Source organism: Varroa destructor, unplaced genomic scaffold, assembly GCF_002443255.2.
Source record: "Varroa destructor unplaced genomic scaffold, Vdes_3.0 BEIS01000001.1, whole genome shotgun sequence".
Classification (NCBI taxonomy): domain Eukaryota; kingdom Metazoa; phylum Arthropoda; class Arachnida; order Mesostigmata; family Varroidae; genus Varroa; species Varroa destructor.
In genome coordinates this window covers 72,110,384-72,132,615 of record NW_019211454.1, presented here as the reverse complement: position 1 = coordinate 72,132,615, position 22,232 = coordinate 72,110,384, and the positions used below count along the sequence as shown (strand labels likewise).

Genomic DNA, 22,232 nt, shown 5'->3' with positions numbered 1-22,232 from the left:
AACCTTATTAACTGAGTATTTAACCCATTGTGTTCTAAGCATCGGTCAAGCTTATGCGACATTTTAATCAAGCTGTGTTTATCGCACGTGTTGAGATTCTTCGTGTTTGGTGAAATTGTACTTCAGACTGGGATTTACTTAGTTCCTTACTCACGCTGACAAATCACGACAAATTACTTTGACGCAGATGCTCTGCCTGGCAACATCATTTGCTCCTTCTCTGGGTTTGCTGTGACAGCGATGAAGTTACTGCTAAATCATTTTTACTACTCAACTGCTGCTCTTATTCTCAGCTGTTTCTGTATAATACTAAACTCTTGAAGAGTCTGATCATTTTCATATTCAAGGTTTTTCTATGATAAACTTCATCCCATGTGGAGCCCGATAGATTTTGAAACCTTTGAAGAATGCACCCTATCCTTAGAAGTGTAAACCTGGAATATTCACGTTTCATCAAAAGGAAAACAACAGGTAAACGAAGACAACTGCTGTATTCATCACAAATATAGGTACTACAAAATAGATAAATGTTAGTGATTAACAAATCGTATATCAGCCCGTACAATTAGGTTACATGTAGGTTACAAACGCGCCTGAAAATTCAGACTGTAATGGCCCATATCCAATCTTTGATTTCTCTTATAGCGCTACTATTGTTTTGTTTTAATGTCACATCTTAATCTATCCACACAATAATAACCTTATCAACTGGACTTCATATTTCAAACGATGACTACTTGAAAATATGTACAGTTCTCATCAAAGGCTTATGTTACCCAGCGTATCCAAATGACAGCAACCTAATTTATAGACTAAACTATATTTAGAGAATAATCAGACACTAAAATATACGTAGCAGGTCATTTCGCACTTGATCTTTTGAATTTACTCTGAGATTGGTAAGGTTCATAATTTGAAATATATTTGGAAATATTTCGTCGGCAAGCCTAAGGCGGCCATCCTTTAGAAAAAACAGACCCTAAGTGCTGCTACTATTCCGATACGTATGTCTGGTTTCTAAATGCTAGTGTTTTTCAAGTACGTTACTATTTTATGTATATGTACCTGTATACATACAAACCCCTGCCAAAGACATTTCTTCTCTGTGAAAGGATGGTCTGAGGTCCAATCTAGTTCATAAATTCTTTTTTTTTTTAATTTTTAGCCGGAAGTTCTCTTAGTTTTAAGTTGAAAGTTTCTAAAAAGTCTTCGCCTTCGGACCTTTACTAAGCTTGTGCGCGATAGTTCTTTCTACACAGATAAACAACTCTAGCTCTTTCTGACAAAAAGAATAATAGCAATGGTATCGAAATATGTACTTTTGTGAAATAACTGTTAGCATATTTAATTCTTTTTAGAGAGACATTCTAATTTATATTTGAACCATTCTTCATACATCAAGAACTCGGCTATAAAGATTTATGTTAGGTTGGTTGTACGCAAAAAATAACTATCAGTTTTTACCTAAAAATAACATTAACTTTATTTTCATAATTAAACATTGATCATGTGCATTCTATGTGTGCATGTGCAATGGTTCTATTTCAATGTCTTGTTTCTTAAAAGGAATCGCACTGGAGAAGCACTTCTATTATTTTAGGACTACAAAGATACATTTAATTACCAGAACCGAACGGATGCCAAAGCTGGACTTCATGTCTCACAAATTGGTGAAAATTGTCCATCATTTTTCCGGTTTTTTCATATCTTCGATTCTCCGTGTTAAGTTTGTTTTGACGCTCTTTGACCTCGTTCATGAGGTTCTTCCAACTGTTTTCCAAAGAAACTATCGTAAGCCGAATGTATGGGTTACCAGGAGTGTTGATGCTGTAGTAGTCTTAGAACTTCGTGTCGACCATCTCCACTTCGATTAAATCGTCATGGATTCTGGCCATTTTCGACAGAAGCTACAAGAACCTTCTGTGAAGCTCTTTTTAAAATCTACTTCCGCTTTCTCGAACCACGGATGCAAGGCGATCGCTTTCTTGCTAAGGTCTTTATAGTTTAGTCGTGTCTAAAACTGTTTCACAGCTATAATATGCATACGTACAAAGACGTACGTTTGACAAATCCGACAACTTCTAATGTTCATAGCTTCTACTGCGCCGGCGGTGAATCTGCTATTGAACTCAGTCTGCTTCTAAGATACACCTAAATTGACGATAGGAATCTACCGGAATGTTGGCCGTTTGTTTAAGTTTCTCTTTCTGCAAACCCTTTCCTTATAAGGTCATTTGACAATTTCACAAAAATTACGGAAATAGCCGGCTTTCGAATTATAGCTAATCGCTCCATTTTTCGCCTATTCTTTCATTATCTCCTCGGAGATTGTTACTAGATAACTATGTGAGGTCGTCATGCTGGTGCGCTCATAAGCTGTCAACCGCATCGTCTAATAAGTATAACTTAAGCACCGAACTAATGAGTTGATCACTTTACTAGCTCCGGGCATACATGAGTACAGAGGATGCGTCTCTCTTCTATCTCGCCTAAAAACACCCAATTAACAAAAATTGTCTCTCTTCATTTACGCAAGGGCTTCAATTAGAAGCCCTTAGAGATAGAAGAATAGCTGCCTTGTACTTCGTGACATAGACCAATATGTAAATATGACACTCAGATCTGTTTGTCTTTCTTATTTGGCGTCCAACTTAAAGTAGGACTGACAGATCACAGAGAACCATATTGCTAATTTATCTGAAATATTCAGAACAGACTCCGTTGTGTGCCAACATAGGCGTTTCACGCATTGATAATATCCCAGCTTCTAATGAACGGCTTGCATATTAGATCATAGGCTAAAGTGCAACCATAAAGCCTCGTCTACGACTACTATATAACTGCATATCAGTGCGGGAATGAATGTTCAAAGTGACCTTTAGATCATTTACATCTGTCGCCTAAAATAGAAAATCTGGAAAATTATAACATGAAAAAATTTGGACATTTAACTAACCAAAGGCGATGGCCTGCAACCGAAATACGGCGCGTCAGGTATCACTGCTAACCGAGAATAAAAATAAACATTAATGACTCTCAATGATTAACCGCATTCACTAAATCGTAGCGCCTAACTCAACACGTACATGTGGTATAAATGATATCAGTGACACACAACTCGTGACCCGTCACGAAAAAAGCTAACTAGTTGACACCTTGCTGGCGCATAGCTGAGAAGAAGAGCTCGTTCTTACTCAGCTGGCGCTGTCGTCTGCAGACTATTGCACAGTCTAAAGGCGTGTTACGTTTCAACACAACACAACGACAGCTGACTACCCTTTCGTCGAATTAAGCCTATAAGTTTAAATTCACTGCTGAGAATTGAATGTCTCATATACATGTCTTCTCTATATTCCTGAGTAATTTTTAACGATTACTGCGAGTGAATTAATGCTGGCACGTCTTGCTAACACACATCACATCTTGTTTCAAATTTACAAAATCCAATTGACTAAAACTTTGGGCCGGTAATAGGCCAACGTTGTTAAAAAGTTAGTCTCAAAAAGGCAAAACTCCCTAAAACACGCGAAGGGTTGCGTAGGGCCGAGAATGGATTAACTGTTGTAATTCACACAAATTTACAGGTATTTCAACGTTATTAGAATTGTCTTTTTGTCCTCTTTGGTACATTTTTGACCAGTTAAGTTTAAGAACTGCAGATCTTCCGTTTTAACCTGTGCAAGTCTTCCCGGATTCATTGACATAACAGGCAACAACGGCGTGGACTCGGTTATGTAAGTTTGCAGTCTTTGTGCGAAAACGCGAAAATACTACTCAATAAGTAATCTTCTTTCATATTTCAAATATGAACCTTTGCTATGATGATTTTGGTCTCTTGTTTTCGGAAGGATTAGTGTTCTTCTAGCACCCAGAATATTGGATGAACGTATAATCTTGACAGTAGCCGCGCCAAAATCGGTTTTAATTTATTTGAACACGCTGAAACATGTTTAGTTTCAGTTTATATTTTAAATAGCACGGTCGTGCTTTATACTGAGTTGATGCATGTGGGAGAAGAGGTAACTGAGCTTTTTCCTTTTATCAGTTTTATTCTAGATAATAAATGCATTGAGCTTTACGACCAGTACTGCCGTTAAGCATTGCCTTACGCTGTTGTATCATAGCGTAAAACGAAGCGTATATACGCCCGGTTCTGAATCTAGGTCACCTCAGGTATGCCTAAGTTTCGTACACAAATAGGCTACCACTACGTAGCTCAAGTAATTTCCGAATGATCGAGCAATTAAGTGGCAGTATATATTATATTTACATATTTATTTAAAAGGCAGTTTATCACAATACCAAAAAGCTAAGCGAAAATGTCCAATCTATACGGCTATATATCAGCAGCCGCGCAGGAGATTCAGAAAAAAACAGTTGGCTAATTAAGTGATTATAATCAACATGAAAAAATTAAAGATAAAAAAATCAGTCGAATAAAAAGACGTCAACGTGATTGAAGAAAACTTCGTATAAGAGCTTCTTTGATTTATCGCATCTGCAGTTTACATTATATAATTAATCGAAATATATATTAGGCGCATATTATGGCTGAAGTAATAAGTGATTAATTGACCCCATTATGAGTACTTTTTCACGCAGGTCAAGTTGATGTGACTTACCTGCTTTTACGCTTTCAGGAGTATACTCACAACTATAGGATCAACTGCTTAAGCTAAAATCGAGCCGCAAGATTAAAGGAAGATTGACACTGATGGAGAAATAACGAGCTCTGACGCTTCGAAAGCTATTAACCTATACTTTCGAAGATATTTGCAAAATAGCAGACCGTAAATATACTACTAGCTAGAGTCGCTAGGAAACTATCCGCATTGTATTCATTGCGTAAAAAAAGTTAACGAGGATCTAAGACGTCTTCTATAATATGAATCCGTAGTAAATCTTTTCGGACGTCTGTACACTCAAATTGCAATGACGTCTGTGCAAAGCGGTTGGCAGAACTATTCGCGAACAGGGTTAACGGGTACCGGAAGGAGCTTAATGGGAAGGCCGAGAGGCGAAAAGCGCAAGCGATGAGACTGCGGCGCAAATCTTTCTTCGATGCAAGTCTAGTCTTATTTCCAGAAATTCGCTCCCGACAGTTATGTTCTGCAGTTAAACACATGGCTCGCTAATGTCTCAGATGATCTCCGAGATTCGACTGCTCATGAGCTATATGTACATTAGTGCGAAGAAAATCGGCAACTTTTTTTAATATGCACACATTACTTTCGCTTTATAGCATTTTCAGTATCTATTTTATCTATACACACAATTCATGTACTCTATACACAAAAGGGGTTTTTGTGTCGCTGTAGCAGAATACGTAGGTTAGGTACGTACTGGTATAACTAAGTGTTACTCAATTCGATTCAGTGAGTTATCGAATTTTCTTGCCGAACCGTTTCCAAAAAACAAAGTTTTAAGCCTCCGGAAACACAATGAGTTGCCAATAATTAACAATCATAGCAGTCATTATGCGTACATCGACTCGCTTTAACACACTCGCAATCTCTTACTTAGTACGCACACAATTATTGTTAGTAAACCGTAAATGTTTTTTTCTTAATACGAAAAGGCTTAAACGAGCGTACGTGACCGCTATACAAAATCATAAGGTACAGGGATTCAATGAAACCCTCTTAAATAATAAAGTAAATCAAACACAAAAACTATGGTTGTAGTGTCTCCTCTTGTGACAATACATGTGCTGCTAGCACTAAGAGTGAGAACAGTATAAGTTCGTTTTATCATTCTATACTGCTTTCTAGTCGTTCTTAAATTAACCAGTTTGTTTCCCCATTTTTCTTGCTGTTTTCAGCTAAGATAGCAAACTCTTAAACTGATCTTATTTTTCATTATCTCTTGTGAAGAAATACCTGCTAAAGGAAAACCCCTTTCAATAAAGTCGAGACGTTAAATCGAAATCTCGCAGTCGAAAATATTTTTCACCATATAATTTATGTAGTAATGTTTATTCAACTTCAGTCAACCTGTAATGTCGTCAAAATGAACCCGTGAATAGATAGGCACGTCTCTATACATTCAGAGGCATCTGATCTGGTACAATATTGCATACATTGCATTGTTCTATACAGAACGCATTAAATTGTAAACATGAACTGTATTGCAGGAAGGCGTGTCGAAAAAATTATAGTAAGTTATGGCAAGAACATATTCACGCTTATTTGCCTCACATCTTTTTAGGCAAAAAGATGTCCATTGAGTATCGGTATTGTTAATGTTCATTTGAGACACTCTTCTTCTTTATATCCTTTTGTATCCTTTGATAGCCATAAACAAGTGAGTACTTTTGAATCTGTTAAATTCTGACTTTGAGAAAATAATCAGTAGACGTTAGACTGCAGTTCAGTAGCGTGTGATTACAATTAACGTAAGCTAGATTAATAAGAACTGCGGCATCCCGCTAAACTTGTTTACAGATATAGACTATTAAATAAGGATCCGGGACACAGTATACATTTCATTGAGGTTTGACAATAAGTGTCTTTTTAGGAACCATCTTTAATTCAGCGAGAGTTTTGTTGAAACACTTCGAAGCGACTTCTCGCTTAAAGCGAAACACTCCTGCCACAAAAATTTTATACTTGTCTGGAGGAAAGCCCTTGCTCTGAAGATAGTTTACAACTGATTGAAACGGATTGGTCTTAAGGAAACGTCTTGTGTAGCTTCGATTCGAATCCGTAAATTTGAAGAACAACACAGTAATATCGTCGCAGTCTTCAGGAGGTTCGGGAGGCACTTGAGATTTGTCATCGTGATTAATATTATTGTTTTCTTCCGATTGTAGTGGTGCTGGCGATATAACGCTTTCATCATGAACAACTGGAACTTCGTCTATTTGAGGTATAGAGGGAATAACGTCAGGTATGGAGGTATTAACAGGCTCCGGTGAGGAAGCTACAAACTCAGCCTGGGAGACGTCTACAGGGGGTCGAGGGACACTACGAAACTGTGGCGGCTTTGGTGGTCGAGGGGGAAATTCCTCACCACTATTATCAGACATGTCGCCAGAGGCTATTTCCGTAGTCTTTTTCACACATGTCTGCCGACTCTGGCGTACAGAACTTCTCAGCGGTGACAAAAGGGCCAGCTTTGGACAAGCATCTTCTCCCTCTGTAGCACGGTTTTTTTTCGAACCAAACGAGGTTGAAGGTTGATCTCTGTGTTGGGTCTGGGGTCTCATGGGACTAACCTTGGAGACAGGCTTATTATGAAAGCCTTGCATATTGTGGTGTTGAAAGCGTTCTCCGGCATCGCCTGGATCAGGAGTTTTTGTTTGACGCCGATCGTGCATCTGGTCATAACCTAGAGACTTATTGCTTTTCATAGATTGTGCCCTAGCAATATTTTGCTTGGGAATTCCTCCCTCTGCACCACGTAGTGGTTGTTCGCGCACCCGAAAGTTTGTACTACCTTTTTTTACAGTCTTTTGGGGGGAATTGAGATCTTCCATTGAGCGTGCAGCCTTGAATCTATCTTCTTTTAACTTGTCAGCACCAACCTGATGTCCCCGGTTCCGATTGTCCAGTGAAGGTTCTCCTTTGCGTATAGCCATCTGGTTTCTAGATGCTGGCCGACCAGCCTTAATCAGCTCATCGATAATTTCCTGGTTGTCCGATTCCGTATCGGAATCAGCTTCTTGTTCGTTAGCATTTGCCTGTACCTTCGAGGCGGATGGGATGGCGTTCGTGCCAGTAACAGAATTATTATTGTTATGATTGGATCGTGCAGGTCTTCCTCGGTTGATAACTTGGCGAAGGAGTTCTTCATCCTCAGAGTTGGAATCGGAATCTTGATTATTGTTGCCTTCTTTATCGAGATCTGGCATCGATTTGTTCGTATTACCATTGGTGAATGGCACTTCTGGCGCTGAGGGATTGAGTCGAACCCTCCTTGGCAGTGTTCTTGGCTTAAATCCATATGAAGACTCGGATTTCTGGTCGTCAAAACTTCTATCGTTACTTCTGTGTTGTTGCTCTTGCTGCTGTTGTTGTTGTTGCTGCTGCTGCTGCTGCTGCTGCTGTTGTTGTTGCTGTTGCTGTTGCTGTGAATTTGCGGGGCTCAGAGGCAGTGGCATCAATGTTTCGGACTGGCCAAGTGGACTAAACATGTCTGGATGGTGTGGTGATTCTAACGGTATCTGTGAGCTGTCCTGCAGCGGAGTCATGGGCTTACGGCGACGCGGCCGTGGTATCGGAGTGCTATAGTCACTTCTCGGACAGATACTGCTGAGATCTGAAAAGCTCGTGGCGGCTGACAAATTGGCTGGAGTATCTTCAGTACGATAATTATGTAACGAGTCATCCAACATGTATGGGTCACCCACCATCTTGGAGTCGGCGTACGATCGCATTGGTCGAGACTCTGCATGAGGCCTAACTAGTGGTGGAACAGGCGCTGTCGATTCCATTTTGCTTTCATCAATAGAAATCGGAGTAAAATGAGTTGACTGCGTCATTTGCGAATTTCCCTGGTGCATTGTTGGATGATAACCATAGGCAATCTGTTGAGTTGTGTGTCCAACATGGCCCGGACTTTGAAATTGCTTTGTTTGTTCTGAAGATCCCGTGTAGTGATGTTGGTTGCGCCGACGATCTTTTGGAGATGGTGGCATGGTTTGCCCTGGAGAGTCAGGTAAATCAGATGGTGAGATAATGCCCGAGGGCTGACGACTAAATTCCGAAATTACAGAGTGTGCATCATCAACTTGTTGACCGTTGATACAGTAACTGATAAGTGAATTAGGAGAACTGCTACGTGACCACACCTGTACAGATAAATACCAAAAAAAAACACATATGAATTGGTGTTATTGTAGTATTTTTATTTTGAGTGAAAACAATCTATATTCCCATAGGTAGTTAATAAACCAGTTAACGTGGAGATATGACCATTGTATATTCCTATCACTAATATGGGTACATCCAGAACGCTGAAGTACTGACTGCAATTGACTTTTTGCTTATACAAGTGTATGTACTATTAATAGAAATAATAGTCAATGTTCCGTTATATGAGTATAAGGTAGTTAGTCTATTTTTCCTTATTTTGAATCTTTGTTCTTTGAATACCTCATATCCATCTTACGTGGACGGTTGCAGCTGAACGTGCATTTTTTTTATAACTTCCCAACGGTCCGATTTTAAAGTTCTGCATCTAATTTATCTCGTGATATTCACTGTACAGTATATTGGCGCATATATAGAACAAATGACATTAATAATAAGATGGAATCTAGAAAGAGTCAAAGCTTGTTAGTGCTGTTGTGAATACTAGTACATCTGGACGCGTCATTGCGTAATTGCTTGCAAATTCCATGTTCGAGGTGAAGGGAAAAATGAGGCCTGATTTAGCAAAATTTTCGCATTGATGAAAGAACAGTATCGTCATTTTGACCACCAACAAGCACATCTGCAGTAATCATAACAACAATCACCAACATAATCACTATAATTTACAGTTGAGAAACCAGCGTCAACAGAGATCGACTGCACCGACAGCGAGATTTTCGCATACACCATTATAGAGAGAATATTTTTCCTCGTACGCTGGTACAACAGCTGCTATTTCTCCATACAATTAACAGCTCGCGACAGACCATCAGCGAAAGCTGCAAGCGTTAGAGCTTACTCATAAACCGGTTTCCCCGCCGGTAATTCAAATATAAGCGGCATCGTCAACTCTGAGGAGGTACTTGGTGGAGATGCATGCTTGTACGTATATATAATATACGAATGCTACGATATGTGAATGCGCATGGCTATAATGTCGTTTATATCATATTGACCGCCTGATTATACCTTGCCTTGCATGCTCTGTTAACAAGCGATCCGAATTTTGATCGTTAATCGAACTGAGAGTATACCAACGGGATGATATTAGCGAACTTGGAGCACTCGGCCATGTCATTTGGCAATTGCATATTCAATATGGTGACCACGATAACGTCTACCTTAACTTTTGGCTTCAATGACACTATAAAATAGATATATACTAACACGTGTCCCGTAATTTCCTTTATGCTTTTAGGTCGTCGATACATCATGCTGAAATGGTAATCCTGCTAAAGACATGACTAGAAGATATCATAGCAGCTATGATAAGGAGTTAACGCGTCGTGATTGATAGGAAGTTTTTTTTTCACTAAGGACTGCTACTTATAAAACGCTAATGTTTCCATTTTAGTAGAAAATGGACTCGATTGTGTTACGTAAAATTTGACATTCGTATAAGGAATGTCATAATTGATATATATTCCAATTCAGATTTTATATATTCTATGTGCATTTGTGAAACTAGCGGTCGTGCTTTTGCCCGGCGCAAAACAAAAGGTTTATAACTTCCTTTCCCTTTGAAATTCCTAGGGACAACTTTCCGAAAGTCGCCTAGTAATATATAATTTTTCAAATTGCAGTAATTAAAATACCCAATTATAATGCATTAACCATTGTCTATATACACATTTCGATGTAATAATATGACTTCAATTCATGAAATAATTCAACCGAGCCTAACACATCTATCTCATCTTAACGTTTCTAGTTTAAACCCTATTGTAATTTTTTTAGCTTTACTAGTAATCACATCGACCTCACAATTGGTAGTTCACTACACAAACATATTTTAAAATTTGACGACTACGTATCTACCTCAACAATTAATCAAAATTCTCGATTAAACGGTTTTAGTATGCTGCCTACCTGTGGGGTGGCATTGGCCGTAGCGGTGTGGCTCGCAAGCTTCACCTCTTCCTGCTCATGAATTGTGGCTGGTTGCCTTCGCTTGTCACCCCCGCTAAGGTCACCGGCAGACGATGCTCGGCTTATGTGGCGTGGGGTACCTTCCGTACAGTAGACGCGCGGAACGTCATCTTCTTGGTAAGATGATGATGATGTCTCAGCACGCGTCTTCGGCTCATCCATCGCCTAGTGATAGAAAAGAATTTGGAAGGTATAACGGAAGTCCTTCAAGCCTTGGGTTCGCAGATATTTAGCAACGTGAAAACAACTGTACTGATTGATGATCGTGGTGTCTGCCCACATAACCACCCTATTAATCATTACGGTTAAGCATGCTTACAAGAGTACTAATCTATATTAGTAACTGTTTCTAGTTATTAAATATAGCCATGATTATCGAATTAAAGCAGCGTAAGCGAACACAGAACAGCTTCTTATGCTAGAGCCATATTCGTAAAAGCTACTAGTCGTCCATCAGCTGCATGGTGAATACGCCAAGGTAAGCATAGTGGAAACACCTTTTGTGAGTAGTATCTTAAGACCGAATTCTCAACGTGTATCACAAACAGCATACTAGAGGCACGAAAAAAAAGCCTAAAAAGAATGGAAATTTTAAAAAACATACCCTTTTGCTGTTTTTTCTATTTCAAGTTCTCGGATTTTATAGCCAGTAGAAAATTTAGTTCTTCGAAATATGACATGGGAGAATAGCAGGTAGTGTTCATAGTTTTGTTAAGCCAGTCTGTGGATGAGCACCTAAACACATTTCTTCCTATCTTGGGTACTTTGTTTTTAAGTTTACTAGGGATAGCACTTATTATTTTGTGGCCTGGAACAGTCTGCCAAGTCTGATATAGATGGCAATTCACAATTTAGTGTTAATTAAAATTAATGAATAGAGTTCAGTAGTTTTTAGGCCTCGGATCGAATGGACCCGAATGGTTAGATTGTGTCTACTGGTAAAAGTCCCCTAAATTCTGTTCGACAAGAGTGTACATAATTTCTGTATTGTATCTACAGTAGTTGTGAAGTACAGTTACTTTTAAACTTTTATCAATGCACCACGTTGACAGATATGAGTTTGTAATAAAAAGTTTTTCTATTGGGATCTCAAAGAACGTGCTGGCTCACTTATTTAGGTAGGACATGCTCAAAGCAAGGCAAAAAATTAACAATTCGTGCACATTTTACTACTGGCACAATACTTCCCACTGTTTAGTATTGCGACATTTACGTAAGGTAGTTATAAAGTTCTGAGAGATAACTCATAATCATTTTAACTTATCATGTCGCATTAACAGTTTATTCAAAAAAAGTTGTGCCACGTAAAATGAGTGCATTACTCAGTACAGTGAAACTTATATGTTATTAAAATATCCTTTTTAAAACATTCTGCCATCATGAAAAGTGCTTACAATATTATAGCTCATAGAATATATAGCTACACGAATGATTCTACTACACATTATAGTTAACAGGGCTCTTCATTTGTGATTATAGTATTTCTCTGTAAAGCTTTATTTACTTTCATGGTCACTATTACTGATTTTGTATACTGTTCGTATATTGTTATAAAAGTTGTGAATATGGCTATCGTTTCTCCTCACCTCAGGAAATTTACTACTATAGTCGACAAGTTCTTCTTCACTTGGTTCCAGATCGACTTTGCTCCCGTGAACCCCAAAGACATTGCCCCCTGCAGAAATTCTGCTCATCTTCATCGGTCCTGTCGAGGCCCCCAAGTCCACGTTCATCCTTCGACAAAACCTTCACAGTTGCCTCACTTACGCGAAAAAAATGAAAACTCCGACAGAAGCCACAACCAAAGCGCCGAGTAGAACACTGTCACCTTCAACACAGAACAACTCAAGTGGATACTATGGGACGGAAGACAAAAACAGAATAGGAGTAAAATCGAATTATCGATATTTACTCCTTTGAGGGCTAGGTTTTTCTTCGCATACGAAGATAATCGACTGACTAAGTATTTAACGTTTCCAGTCTGTTGAGTACGGCTGAAGTAGCAAAGTTGGACTTCCTTTAGGTTTTTATATTTAACTAAGTGCTATCCATCATGCGTTTTTGTATCTCTATGTAAATGCGCATGCTAAACTAGCCACCGGTTGTAATTTTGATAAAAAAAAGTTTCCACGGCAAACACTCTCCAGTTTAATTTACATCAACGCCGAAGTCTACGTAGAGACCCCGGGCTACTTAATTCGCGTTCCGGTTCCAGTCTTACACACACAAAAACAATTCGAATAACACCTTCATCACGAACATGGACGTAGAGGAGGGGTTTTAATGTATCACCAAGACGTCACACAACACCAGACGATATTTCCATCAATAATGGCATAAACCAGTCAATGCTCCCCTTTGATTCAACAAAAACAATAAAATCTACAGCCACAACGACAGCTTTACATGGCTATAAACGACATCATAGGACACACTCCGAATGATGGTCTCCTCCTCTATTGTTCCGTGCCTTTCTGTTAGTAAACACCATAGGCACGTATTCAAAACAGTATAGTCTAGCTGTGAGTACAGCGCATCGATCAGCTACCGCCTGTAAGAGTTCTTTGCGACGCCGGTCGGCTGATAGCAGTCACAGCAGTAGCTCCGTTTACTACGAGCAGCCCCAGCAGCAGCACTAACTGTAGCGCGATTTCGCTGCTCGCTGCTTCGGGTGATGAGCGCCTCTCTGGATTTGAGAGATTGGGAGGCTGCGATTGGGGAGAGGGGAGCCGAGGTAGGACGAGCTAAGTCGGTCACCCTGTAGTGTATGGCCACCCGGCCTGTGGGCACTGCTCATCGCATTGTATTAGTGCCTATCATCATCATCATCGCCCCCCACAGCTGGGCACGGAGAAAACATATTTTTTTTTGACAGGACACGGTGGGGTAACTATATGCCGATTTTGAGAGTCAAGCAGTTAAATTGTGCAGAAACTTATATAGGCCCTGCTGGCTCGAATCTTCATATTTACATGTATAAATGCGTAGTGCAATATCCTTTAATAAACAGAGTGTGTTTAATTGATACATTTTAATAATGAAGAGTAGTTGAACATACCTAACAGATCAAACAGAACATCATGGAAAAGAAGGTATGCCTGGATTGTTCAGATTTGGACGAGACAATAACGAACTCGACAATGCGGTATTACTATCAGAGAGTAGAATGAAAAGATAAGAGCACTTGAGACTGAACGACTATGACCGCAAATTGGGTCTTGTTGCCCTTAGGCAAAATGGCAAGAGATATGAAATGAAACATGAGGAGGAAACACGAGAGTCAGCAGTAGTTTAAGTTAAGCAGTGGAACTGATGTCCCTCCCGAACCACATTGTCGCACGGAATTATACGAAAGGTATATGAAGTGATCGATGCGAAGAGAGAAGGAGCATAAAGTAGATAACCGGATTGGTTTGCAGGCGTAGAACAGTTTGTTTTCATTGCTTCACCTATGACTCGCGTAGGTTCTGTACGTAAACGAGCAGTACAAAATAGTTGGGGGTTGTGCCCATAAACATTGTAGCATACTGGTGCTGGGTCTTTTGGCGAAAAGGAAATATTCAAATTTCCACTCGAGCGTAAAAGCAGGATTTGACCAACCGCGATAGAATGAATGCTATACTCCACTGTTTACACTGTTCGTGAGTTCCGAAAAGAAATTTCTCTTATAACTCACTCTTGCCTCAGAGGCAATTTGGTAAGGTAATAGCGTGTAAATTGCCAGTCCGTTGTTATTAACTACTACCGACAGAAGACATATTTGTACTGTCCTATATAGTTAACAATAGTAATGCTGGTAAGCTGCTCATGTTTAAACCAAAGAAACCGGATTCGACCCCATGAAAGAACCCCATTACCGGCGCACCTTTCTTAAAGGTCATCTTAGTTACTCCTACTATGATTGTACAACATGGAATTAAGTTATTAAGTAGCAGTCACTATGGTTTTAATATAGTGTTCTGCATTATTATTCTCCGCTAAATATTCGCCAACTAAACATTAATTGTTTAAATAAACGTTATGATTATGGTATTATGATTCACACTAATGGTAATTACTCGGATGGAGACAAACGGGTAATTAAATATGTATGTATATATATGCTTTCAACTTATGAGAATATTGTGAAGCTTTCTGTAGTGTCTCAGAATTTGGTTAAATTGACTTCAACAACTGGTGTACGAGTAGGATCATGAGTGTGTTTAGCTTATATAAGGACAAGCGGTAAAAAATAATATTTTGATATGACACAACGTGACTTAGAATAAAGGTCACCGCCTGCACTCGGCTTCCTGTGCATAGCGTTCCTCATTTTTCGACAAATTTTTAATGTTACGGAGAGCAGAGACCGGTCGGCGATTTATTATTACGTGTTGCAAAGTTGTATAACATTAAAAAGATGGGCATCGTTCTTGGAACAAATAAAAATAATTAAGAAATTATTGAGTTTCTGATGTGCACGTTGCTCCTTGGGGTTTCTGACTTTATCGAGCTGACAAAATCGAGTGAGAATCAAATGAAGAGGACGGAGGCGAGCCTAACCATATATTAAAATAGTAGCGCTCGAATGAATCCTACGCGTTTGGCATAACCGATTGTTAAATAGGGTGGTCCCAAGCACTGCTATCTGAATTGGATATTCTTCGATGTGGTTATGATACTTAGTATGGTTGTACAAACTACGACCACTCGAATATAATTATTCTCTGTACTAAAATTACTTGTGGAACTTGAACCTATTCCGAGTGAAATCGATAGTAGTATCACACGTTAACCATCTTTCTCACCTTTCAGACCAGATTAACCACAAGTGATTATTCTACTCTTTTGTTTGGCGCTCTTTTATTCATGGTTTACATCATTTTCTAGGTCAGACAGAGTCTCAATTATATATAGAATAGCATATAGGCAATAATCTGATATCGATGGCCGTTCGCAAGACACCGAAGGCTTATTGTAGATATTGGTAGACCTCAGGGTTAACCCAATGCTAACGTATTTGCATATTAACTTAAGAGCATGAAAGGTGGTCTAGATTTGAAATCTAAAGGCCACACGCTTTTCGTGCTGCCAAGAATCAGTAAGTGTATTTTACTAGGTACTGCTCTGGCTTTTCTATGGCACAGTTCAAATTTTGGCGCGGTCCGGCGTATCCACCATTTCATAAACTTTCATCGGATGGACCCATTGCGGAAGCAGACGCTCTGCACGGGCGACTCATGTATCTTATGTTGGAGAACATTTTCGCGGTATTTCTTAATCGTGCGACGGATCTTCGTTCTAATCTTTCTACTAGGTATGCTAACTTGCTCTATTTGACTATTGCAATTCGCAATCTTTCCCCGTATGTTGACATTCTCCTGTTTTGTTTTCTGTGCAGCAAGATGGCCTCCGATTTTTACATTGAATTTAACTGTGCTACTAGTGTGTTTTAGGTAGCAAACAATGGTAGAAGGTACGTTTGGATACTAAGAATAAGTCTTTCCTCTCAAGTTGGATTGTATTTTCTAGTACGTTGCTGATAAGGGAAATAGTATGTAAATATTCTCGTGGGTTCACACGATGTCAGTATGCATGTGCGAATCAGCGAAATCATTTGATAATACTCGAACAATTATTGATACTAGAACTATGAAGTACTTAAAGTTTTCATTTCATTACCTGTCTTATAGATTTATATATGACATATATATATATATTTACGCAAACGTGCCTGCTCTAATGTTTGAACTGGATTTGAAAATATATTGATAACGCCAATGGTAATTGTTTGTTTCAAATAGGAAGACTTTGAAATACCACTGCTTGTTATAAGCAAGACCGTATATAGCAAGAAACGTATCTATACGTTGATACGATTATTGGTATGCGAATGGATCTTTTTGTAATATATATATATATCAGTGGTCTGTAAACATTGACATGTTATCTATGAAAATATCTAGCACTCTTTAGTAAAATAGCTAGCTTGTGAACATTCAACAACGATATTATACAAGCACAACTATAGGCTGATCAATAAAGTGCAACCTGCCTCTCTGGCTAACAAAAAATGGCATGAAGAGTTTGTAACCATAGAAGTACAACCGTTATAGGGTTATATAATTGAAAAGTTGTTTGCCAAATTGTTTAAGATGTTGCCATATATTCCACCAGACTTTTTGTCAAATCAATTTATTTATAAAAAACTATCACCAAAGCCTGTATAGGTCTAGGTAAATAATATTCGAAGGAGGCGAGGTGTTGCACAGAACCCACATAAAGGGGATTTTTTGACATGCAAAAATAATTTATCTTTTTTATCCAGCGTTTGATAAGATTCATTCAAATATTTGGGAATGTCGTTGTCCTGCGGTTTAGGAATTATTACTAATTCCAATCGAAATATTAGTCACATTATTAAAAAATTAATTATTATCTTCACCGCACTAAAAATAATTCATGCACTCGGTGCTTTAAGGTTTAGGACTTAAAAAAAAGTTCTCCAGCCTCAACAGCCGAAGGCTCTTTTTTGAAATAAAATATTATATATTCCTTGAGCATTTTTCACATTCTATACCTCCATATAGTTTCTTATAGCTTCCGAACACATATGGAAATGTATAGTTTTTAGGTGATGTCTTTCGCTGCCCAAATTGTGATCGTCTTTTGTCCTTGGTAAACTCGATTATCATTATGTTTTTTATAGTCCTGCGGGCCAATGATATTCAGGTCTGAAATTAAGATATTCAGAAAGTATAATACCAATTAATTGTTCTCTTTTCGGTACTAGTAATAGACGTTTTAAAACAGCCACTTAGCTCTAATGATGGACACTCCGTGTTGTGCTGGAGTATTTATGGCCTTCCGTATATTACAGTTAATATGGCCACAAAACGGACAGCTCCGCTCGACGAAAGTTCCGACGACTCTTCAAAGCCCTTATGCAAATGGGGACCATTATGCTACAGGAAGAATATCGATCATTTGCAAGAGTTTGCTCATCCTCATCGTACAGCGGCAGCTGCCAAGGCTAAACCGGGTGACATGAATAAGGCCAAAGCTATTCCAGCAAAAATAGCTCGGCCGCCAGCGTTTCCATCCACCGATAGTCCGGCTAAGAAATTTGGGGCGCCTTCGACACCACCTAAACCAAAACACTTAGATGCGGCCTTTCTGGAGAGCTGCTATGATTTGCTAGTACGTTTTGTCGATCATGAACATTCTGCATGTATGTTCTTAATTTTATCAAAAAGTAAATACAATAGATTTGCTAATCGCAGAAAAACGAATTTCGGTATGCCCGGAAAAATATTAAAGTATATATAGCATGTAGTTTACGTTTGTTTTGAAACTGATTCTTTTTGAACAGTTTCCAGAAGATCTATTTGACTTGTGGAGTGTGTGCTCGGAGTTGAACCCGGACAATCCTCGCGAAGCTCTGGCGCCACTCCTTGGGTATCGACTTGTGGGACCGTTTGATGCACTTGCACTTAAAGGAATTGTCGATTCAAACAATAAGAGAGCATTCAACTTGCACTATCGATACTATTACGACCCGCCTGAATTTCAGACAGTTTTGGTGGATGTAAGTAGTGTTTACGAAAATTCACTTCACAGATAATTCCGCGTCTTCATGAGTTAAACAGTATCATTCCTATTCATACGATTCGATATTTGGTGGAAGCTTGGAGCAATAATATTCAATGCGTGTATGACACGACGTATTTCGAGAGTAGTTTCGGTAACTTTTTCAACAATAAGCTATAAAGTTTAACAGATATTTTTCGTTCGTGTGTGCAATCATATACAAGCCTAACCAAGAAAATGGAAAAAAAATATATATATTATATATTTTTTTTAAGAAAGAAATCTTTTATATATATATATATATATGATTTCTTTCTTATTACAAGAATATTTATACTGCCTTCTTTTAGGTGGCTTCCGATTGCCATATAGGTTATTTCCGTGACGATCCCAGCGAGCAACCCGTGTTTGTCGCTCAATCCCAGCTTCACCGAAAAGACGTTCAACCGTGGAAGTTACTAATACTTGGGTCAAATTTAATCCAGGTTATACACAATCAGATCAAGGAGCAAATCAAGAAAACGAAAGACGAAGATGATCAAAAAGGTACCAACTCATATTTTGTAAATTTTTAGCTCCAGGCAAGAACGTGGTATTCATTATAACTTGTTTATACAAGACCTACTAGTCAAGCATACATAGTATTTCGTGATAATGTTTTATCTACCCAAGATAGATGTAAGTAAGTCTTCTCGGATAAATTGTGTGCGTTATTATGGATTCGAGTTACCTACTAATGACTCATGAAGAAAATTGCAGTGCGTTTACTCTCCAAAATTAATTTTTTAATGTTTTAATAATAAGTTTATAGGTGCGATCAATTTAAACGGGAATAGCATTTCTAAATTTTAATCTTATCTAGATTAATTGATCTGCGCAGTTATGATGTAATGAGAAATCTATGAACTGAAACTTTGTCAAGGAGCTTAACCATCTTGTTCTCTCTCTAGATGGCAACTTTAAGTCCAGAGCTTTGTGCTTATTTTCACGCGTTACCGTAAGACGCTTAGTTATTTGATTAAAAGCTTGGCCCTGTTTGACAGAAATGCCATCAATATCTTGCTCTTTTTCTAATACATTTCATTCAATTTTTCCAGCAACTTTGGAACAGGTACTAGAAATCGTTTCGAGAGTTTCTCAGAACAAACATTTGCTGAGTTATAAGTCAAAAAGAAAGGCACGTGCCGTTGGCAACGTCATGCATCACGTCGGTATGGTAGTGCCTTACGATGACAAAACTGAAATCGGATATAGGCCACTGACCGTGACTAACGGTATGTTAATTTTTGTTGTTGTTTTTTTGTTAATTTCTCGATAATTAACGTAAACACTATTACTTTAATGTTAAGTATCTTTCAATATCAATAGTTTGATTATTTTCATTATATTAAATCTCTAGGGGTTACTTTCTTCTTATTTTGTGAACGTGCGGGGACAATGTCCAACAAGCAAATCTGAATGACATATAAAATTCAAAAATAAGTTCGAGTAACTAGAGCAATAATAATAACAATAGTAATAAAGAAAAAAAAACATATATTTAACCTATATTTTCTAATTACAGTCGAATTACGCCGTATGATGCAGAACGTCGCATCAGCTCAACAGTCACAAGTAAAGACGGCACTTGCACCGATACAAGACATCGTCACGCTGGTTAACTTTGCTAACGACGAATGCGACTATGGCATGGGACTCGAACTAGGCCTCGATCTGTTTCTATTCGGCAATGAACGCCTTCATTCCACTGCACTGTTTCTTCTTCAGACGGCGTACACGCTTTTACAACGGACAAAATTTGTCGAGATTATTAAGGATCATCTCGCAGCTCGAAAAACAGAAGATTATGACTATCTCAGTAAAATAGCAGCATCAGACGGTGAAGAGCCTGACAAGGAGTAGTCGGGCTGATTTTCTGAATTAGATATTTAATAGCTTATACGTTTTTTAATCGCCGATCTTATCATAAAGCCGTAGAGTAGTGAGCATTGTACATTGCAGATAGTGATATTGAGAGCTTAGGGCAAAGAAAGTGTCCTCCTCATCGGTACATTTGCCAAGCATTAAAACGAGATGACCTTGTCGTTTGGAGGAGATATATTCAAATAGGTATACATTACATAGGCGTATTCTATACAGGCAAATTTTATAGCTTTCTAGATAGCAATAGCTCCGATACTGAAATGGGGATCATTTAATACCACTTTGTTTAGTCTGGCTTTACTCCTGAAAAGCCTGGCTAGAGTTTTTCCTTCGAGCAGAATGCCATAGTTGTTAAATTGTTATAGCTCGTAGGTCGTTAGGCTGGTTTCATGTATATATACAGTATATATTTATATATTAGTAAGTGTTTATGTAAAGTTTTCATTCACATAACATTTTTCAACAACGTGTGAGCTTCATTAAAGTATGTTATTGCTGAGTAAGAATTTTTGTTTTTTCTTTGCCGTAAGAAGTGGAGTTGGTAACACTGTATATTACATATTTTTTAGGAAGAAAGATTTACCTTTAGAATAGCATGGTTGTTTAATATAATATTATCTGCTGATGGGCCATAACAGGCTGATGGGACAGGCACATTTTTTTTTAACTACATTTGAACCCGTCAAAGTTTTCACTCGTTTGGTCATTTTCTACTTTCGAACCGTATTTTGACGTGCGCAGCTTATTGTTAAATGTTATTATGTCCTTAAGGCCTCTCTGAGAAGTGTGTTTTAAGAGTAAGATCTCTTTTTGAGTTTTATAGCTAATAAATATATCTAATTTCATTCATTTTAGGTAATTTTAGATTTTGTCGTTTGCTTTGCATCTAATTTTAATCAAGCACAATGTTTCGATGTCTATACTGTCATGCATGTATTAACATGGTCGTAGACTAACAGAAAGTTAAGTCTTTGTAAAACACGCCAAAAGCGATAGAACAATCTTTGCACATATTTCGGACTGAGACTGTCAATTAGCTTCTTTCGTTTCACTTCGAAAAGCCGGCTTTTCTTAGTTACAAATCGATTTTAATCGATCGATAATTACGAATTTAATCCAAAATCAACCCAAATTTCCCCAATAAATTCAAATTTATACAGAATTAAAAAAAATTGTTTTTATACAGGATATAACTGCCTATTTTTGTATTCAGTTTAAGGTTATTGGCACTGAGCATTCCTTTAGGCGGGACTATTTAATTGTTAATTAATATGTAATGCACGTATATGAGAATAAAAAAGTTAACTTTTTTTAAGAGAAAGCTTACAGTTGAAACCGAAAATAAAGTAGTCTTGAAGAAAATGAAGAACGACTGGTATTGCTTTTTTTTTTTGGACACGTACTTAAAGCTTCTCAAGGTCTGCGGTGCTGACACACCCAGACACTTATCTTAGATGTTTGTGTTTATGCGTTCAAGAAAAACGTTATTGTGTTAGTAAATCTTCCCTCGATTGACGAGCAGGGACTTATCTTCACGAAGCATTATTGAGTAAGCGTTTAGGTATTGTCAGACTCACCAGGAGTGCTACCAATTGCTTCGTGGTCGTTATCATCGGCGACCTAGAACGTTCCCGTCTTGTACATATTCTCTTCGACTAAGAAGACCTTAAAAGTAACCCCAGCAGAATTAGCTTACCATTTACCAAGTTAAACATTTAGATCAGTTTTAATTTACGTTTCATTTACGTCATCATACGTGCTAAGCATTTAGGTAAAGCTTTGTCTATCTCTGACAATAAGCTGATTGAGTGCCATCAGAAAATGGGTAGAGATGGCTACACCACAGAATCTCAAACAGAAGAAGAGCTTTTGAAGTGAAACTTTTGAGGAAAATATGGGATTTTTCGAAGCCTGTGTTATAAGATTGTGACGAGAACGTTGAAGATAATCGACATA

General features: G+C 38.2%; 2 protein-coding genes and 1 long non-coding RNA gene across 5 annotated transcripts; 2 read left to right on the top strand and 1 right to left on the bottom strand.

The window, feature by feature from the left end:
* The first annotated feature begins 3,118 nt into the window (after window positions 1–3,118).
* On the top strand, window positions 3,119–10,846 carry LOC111255550 (uncharacterized). The gene is made up of 5 exons (XR_002675545.2): window positions 3,119–3,734; window positions 4,046–4,173; window positions 4,641–9,714; window positions 10,054–10,078; window positions 10,713–10,846. It is a non-coding gene; the product is annotated as an uncharacterized LOC111255550 (long non-coding RNA).
* Window positions 5,957–13,447, bottom strand: LOC111255549 (uncharacterized). 2 transcript variants are annotated; one of them, XM_086990354.1, is made up of 4 exons: window positions 12,942–13,447; window positions 12,371–12,640; window positions 10,725–10,949; window positions 5,957–8,791 (listed from the first exon to the last, which is right to left on the bottom strand). In XM_086990354.1, exons 2-4 carry the CDS (start codon window positions 12,515–12,517, stop codon window positions 6,485–6,487), a joined length of 2,679 nt encoding a protein of 892 aa, XP_086846480.1. In that variant the 5' UTR covers window positions 12,518–12,640; window positions 12,942–13,447; the 3' UTR covers window positions 5,957–6,484. The 2 variants fall into 2 exon arrangements, with proteins under 2 accessions (XP_086846480.1, XP_022673359.1); XM_022817624.2 differs by having other exon boundaries at window positions 12,371–12,612.
* A 2,507-nt stretch (window positions 13,448–15,954) lies between these two features.
* On the top strand, window positions 15,955–20,782 carry Hpf1 (Histone PARylation factor 1). Of its 2 annotated transcripts, none has more exons than XM_022788188.2 (6): window positions 15,955–16,080; window positions 17,644–17,963; window positions 18,136–18,351; window positions 18,704–18,899; window positions 19,451–19,627; window positions 19,918–20,782. In XM_022788188.2, exons 1-6 carry the CDS (start codon window positions 15,963–15,965, stop codon window positions 20,253–20,255), a joined length of 1,365 nt encoding a protein of 454 aa, XP_022643923.2. In that variant the 5' UTR covers window positions 15,955–15,962; the 3' UTR covers window positions 20,256–20,782. The 2 variants fall into 2 exon arrangements, with proteins under 2 accessions (XP_022643923.2, XP_022643922.1); XM_022788187.2 differs by lacking the exon at window positions 15,955–16,080 and adding an exon at window positions 16,090–16,239.
* Window positions 20,783–22,232: the final 1,450 nt, after the last annotated feature.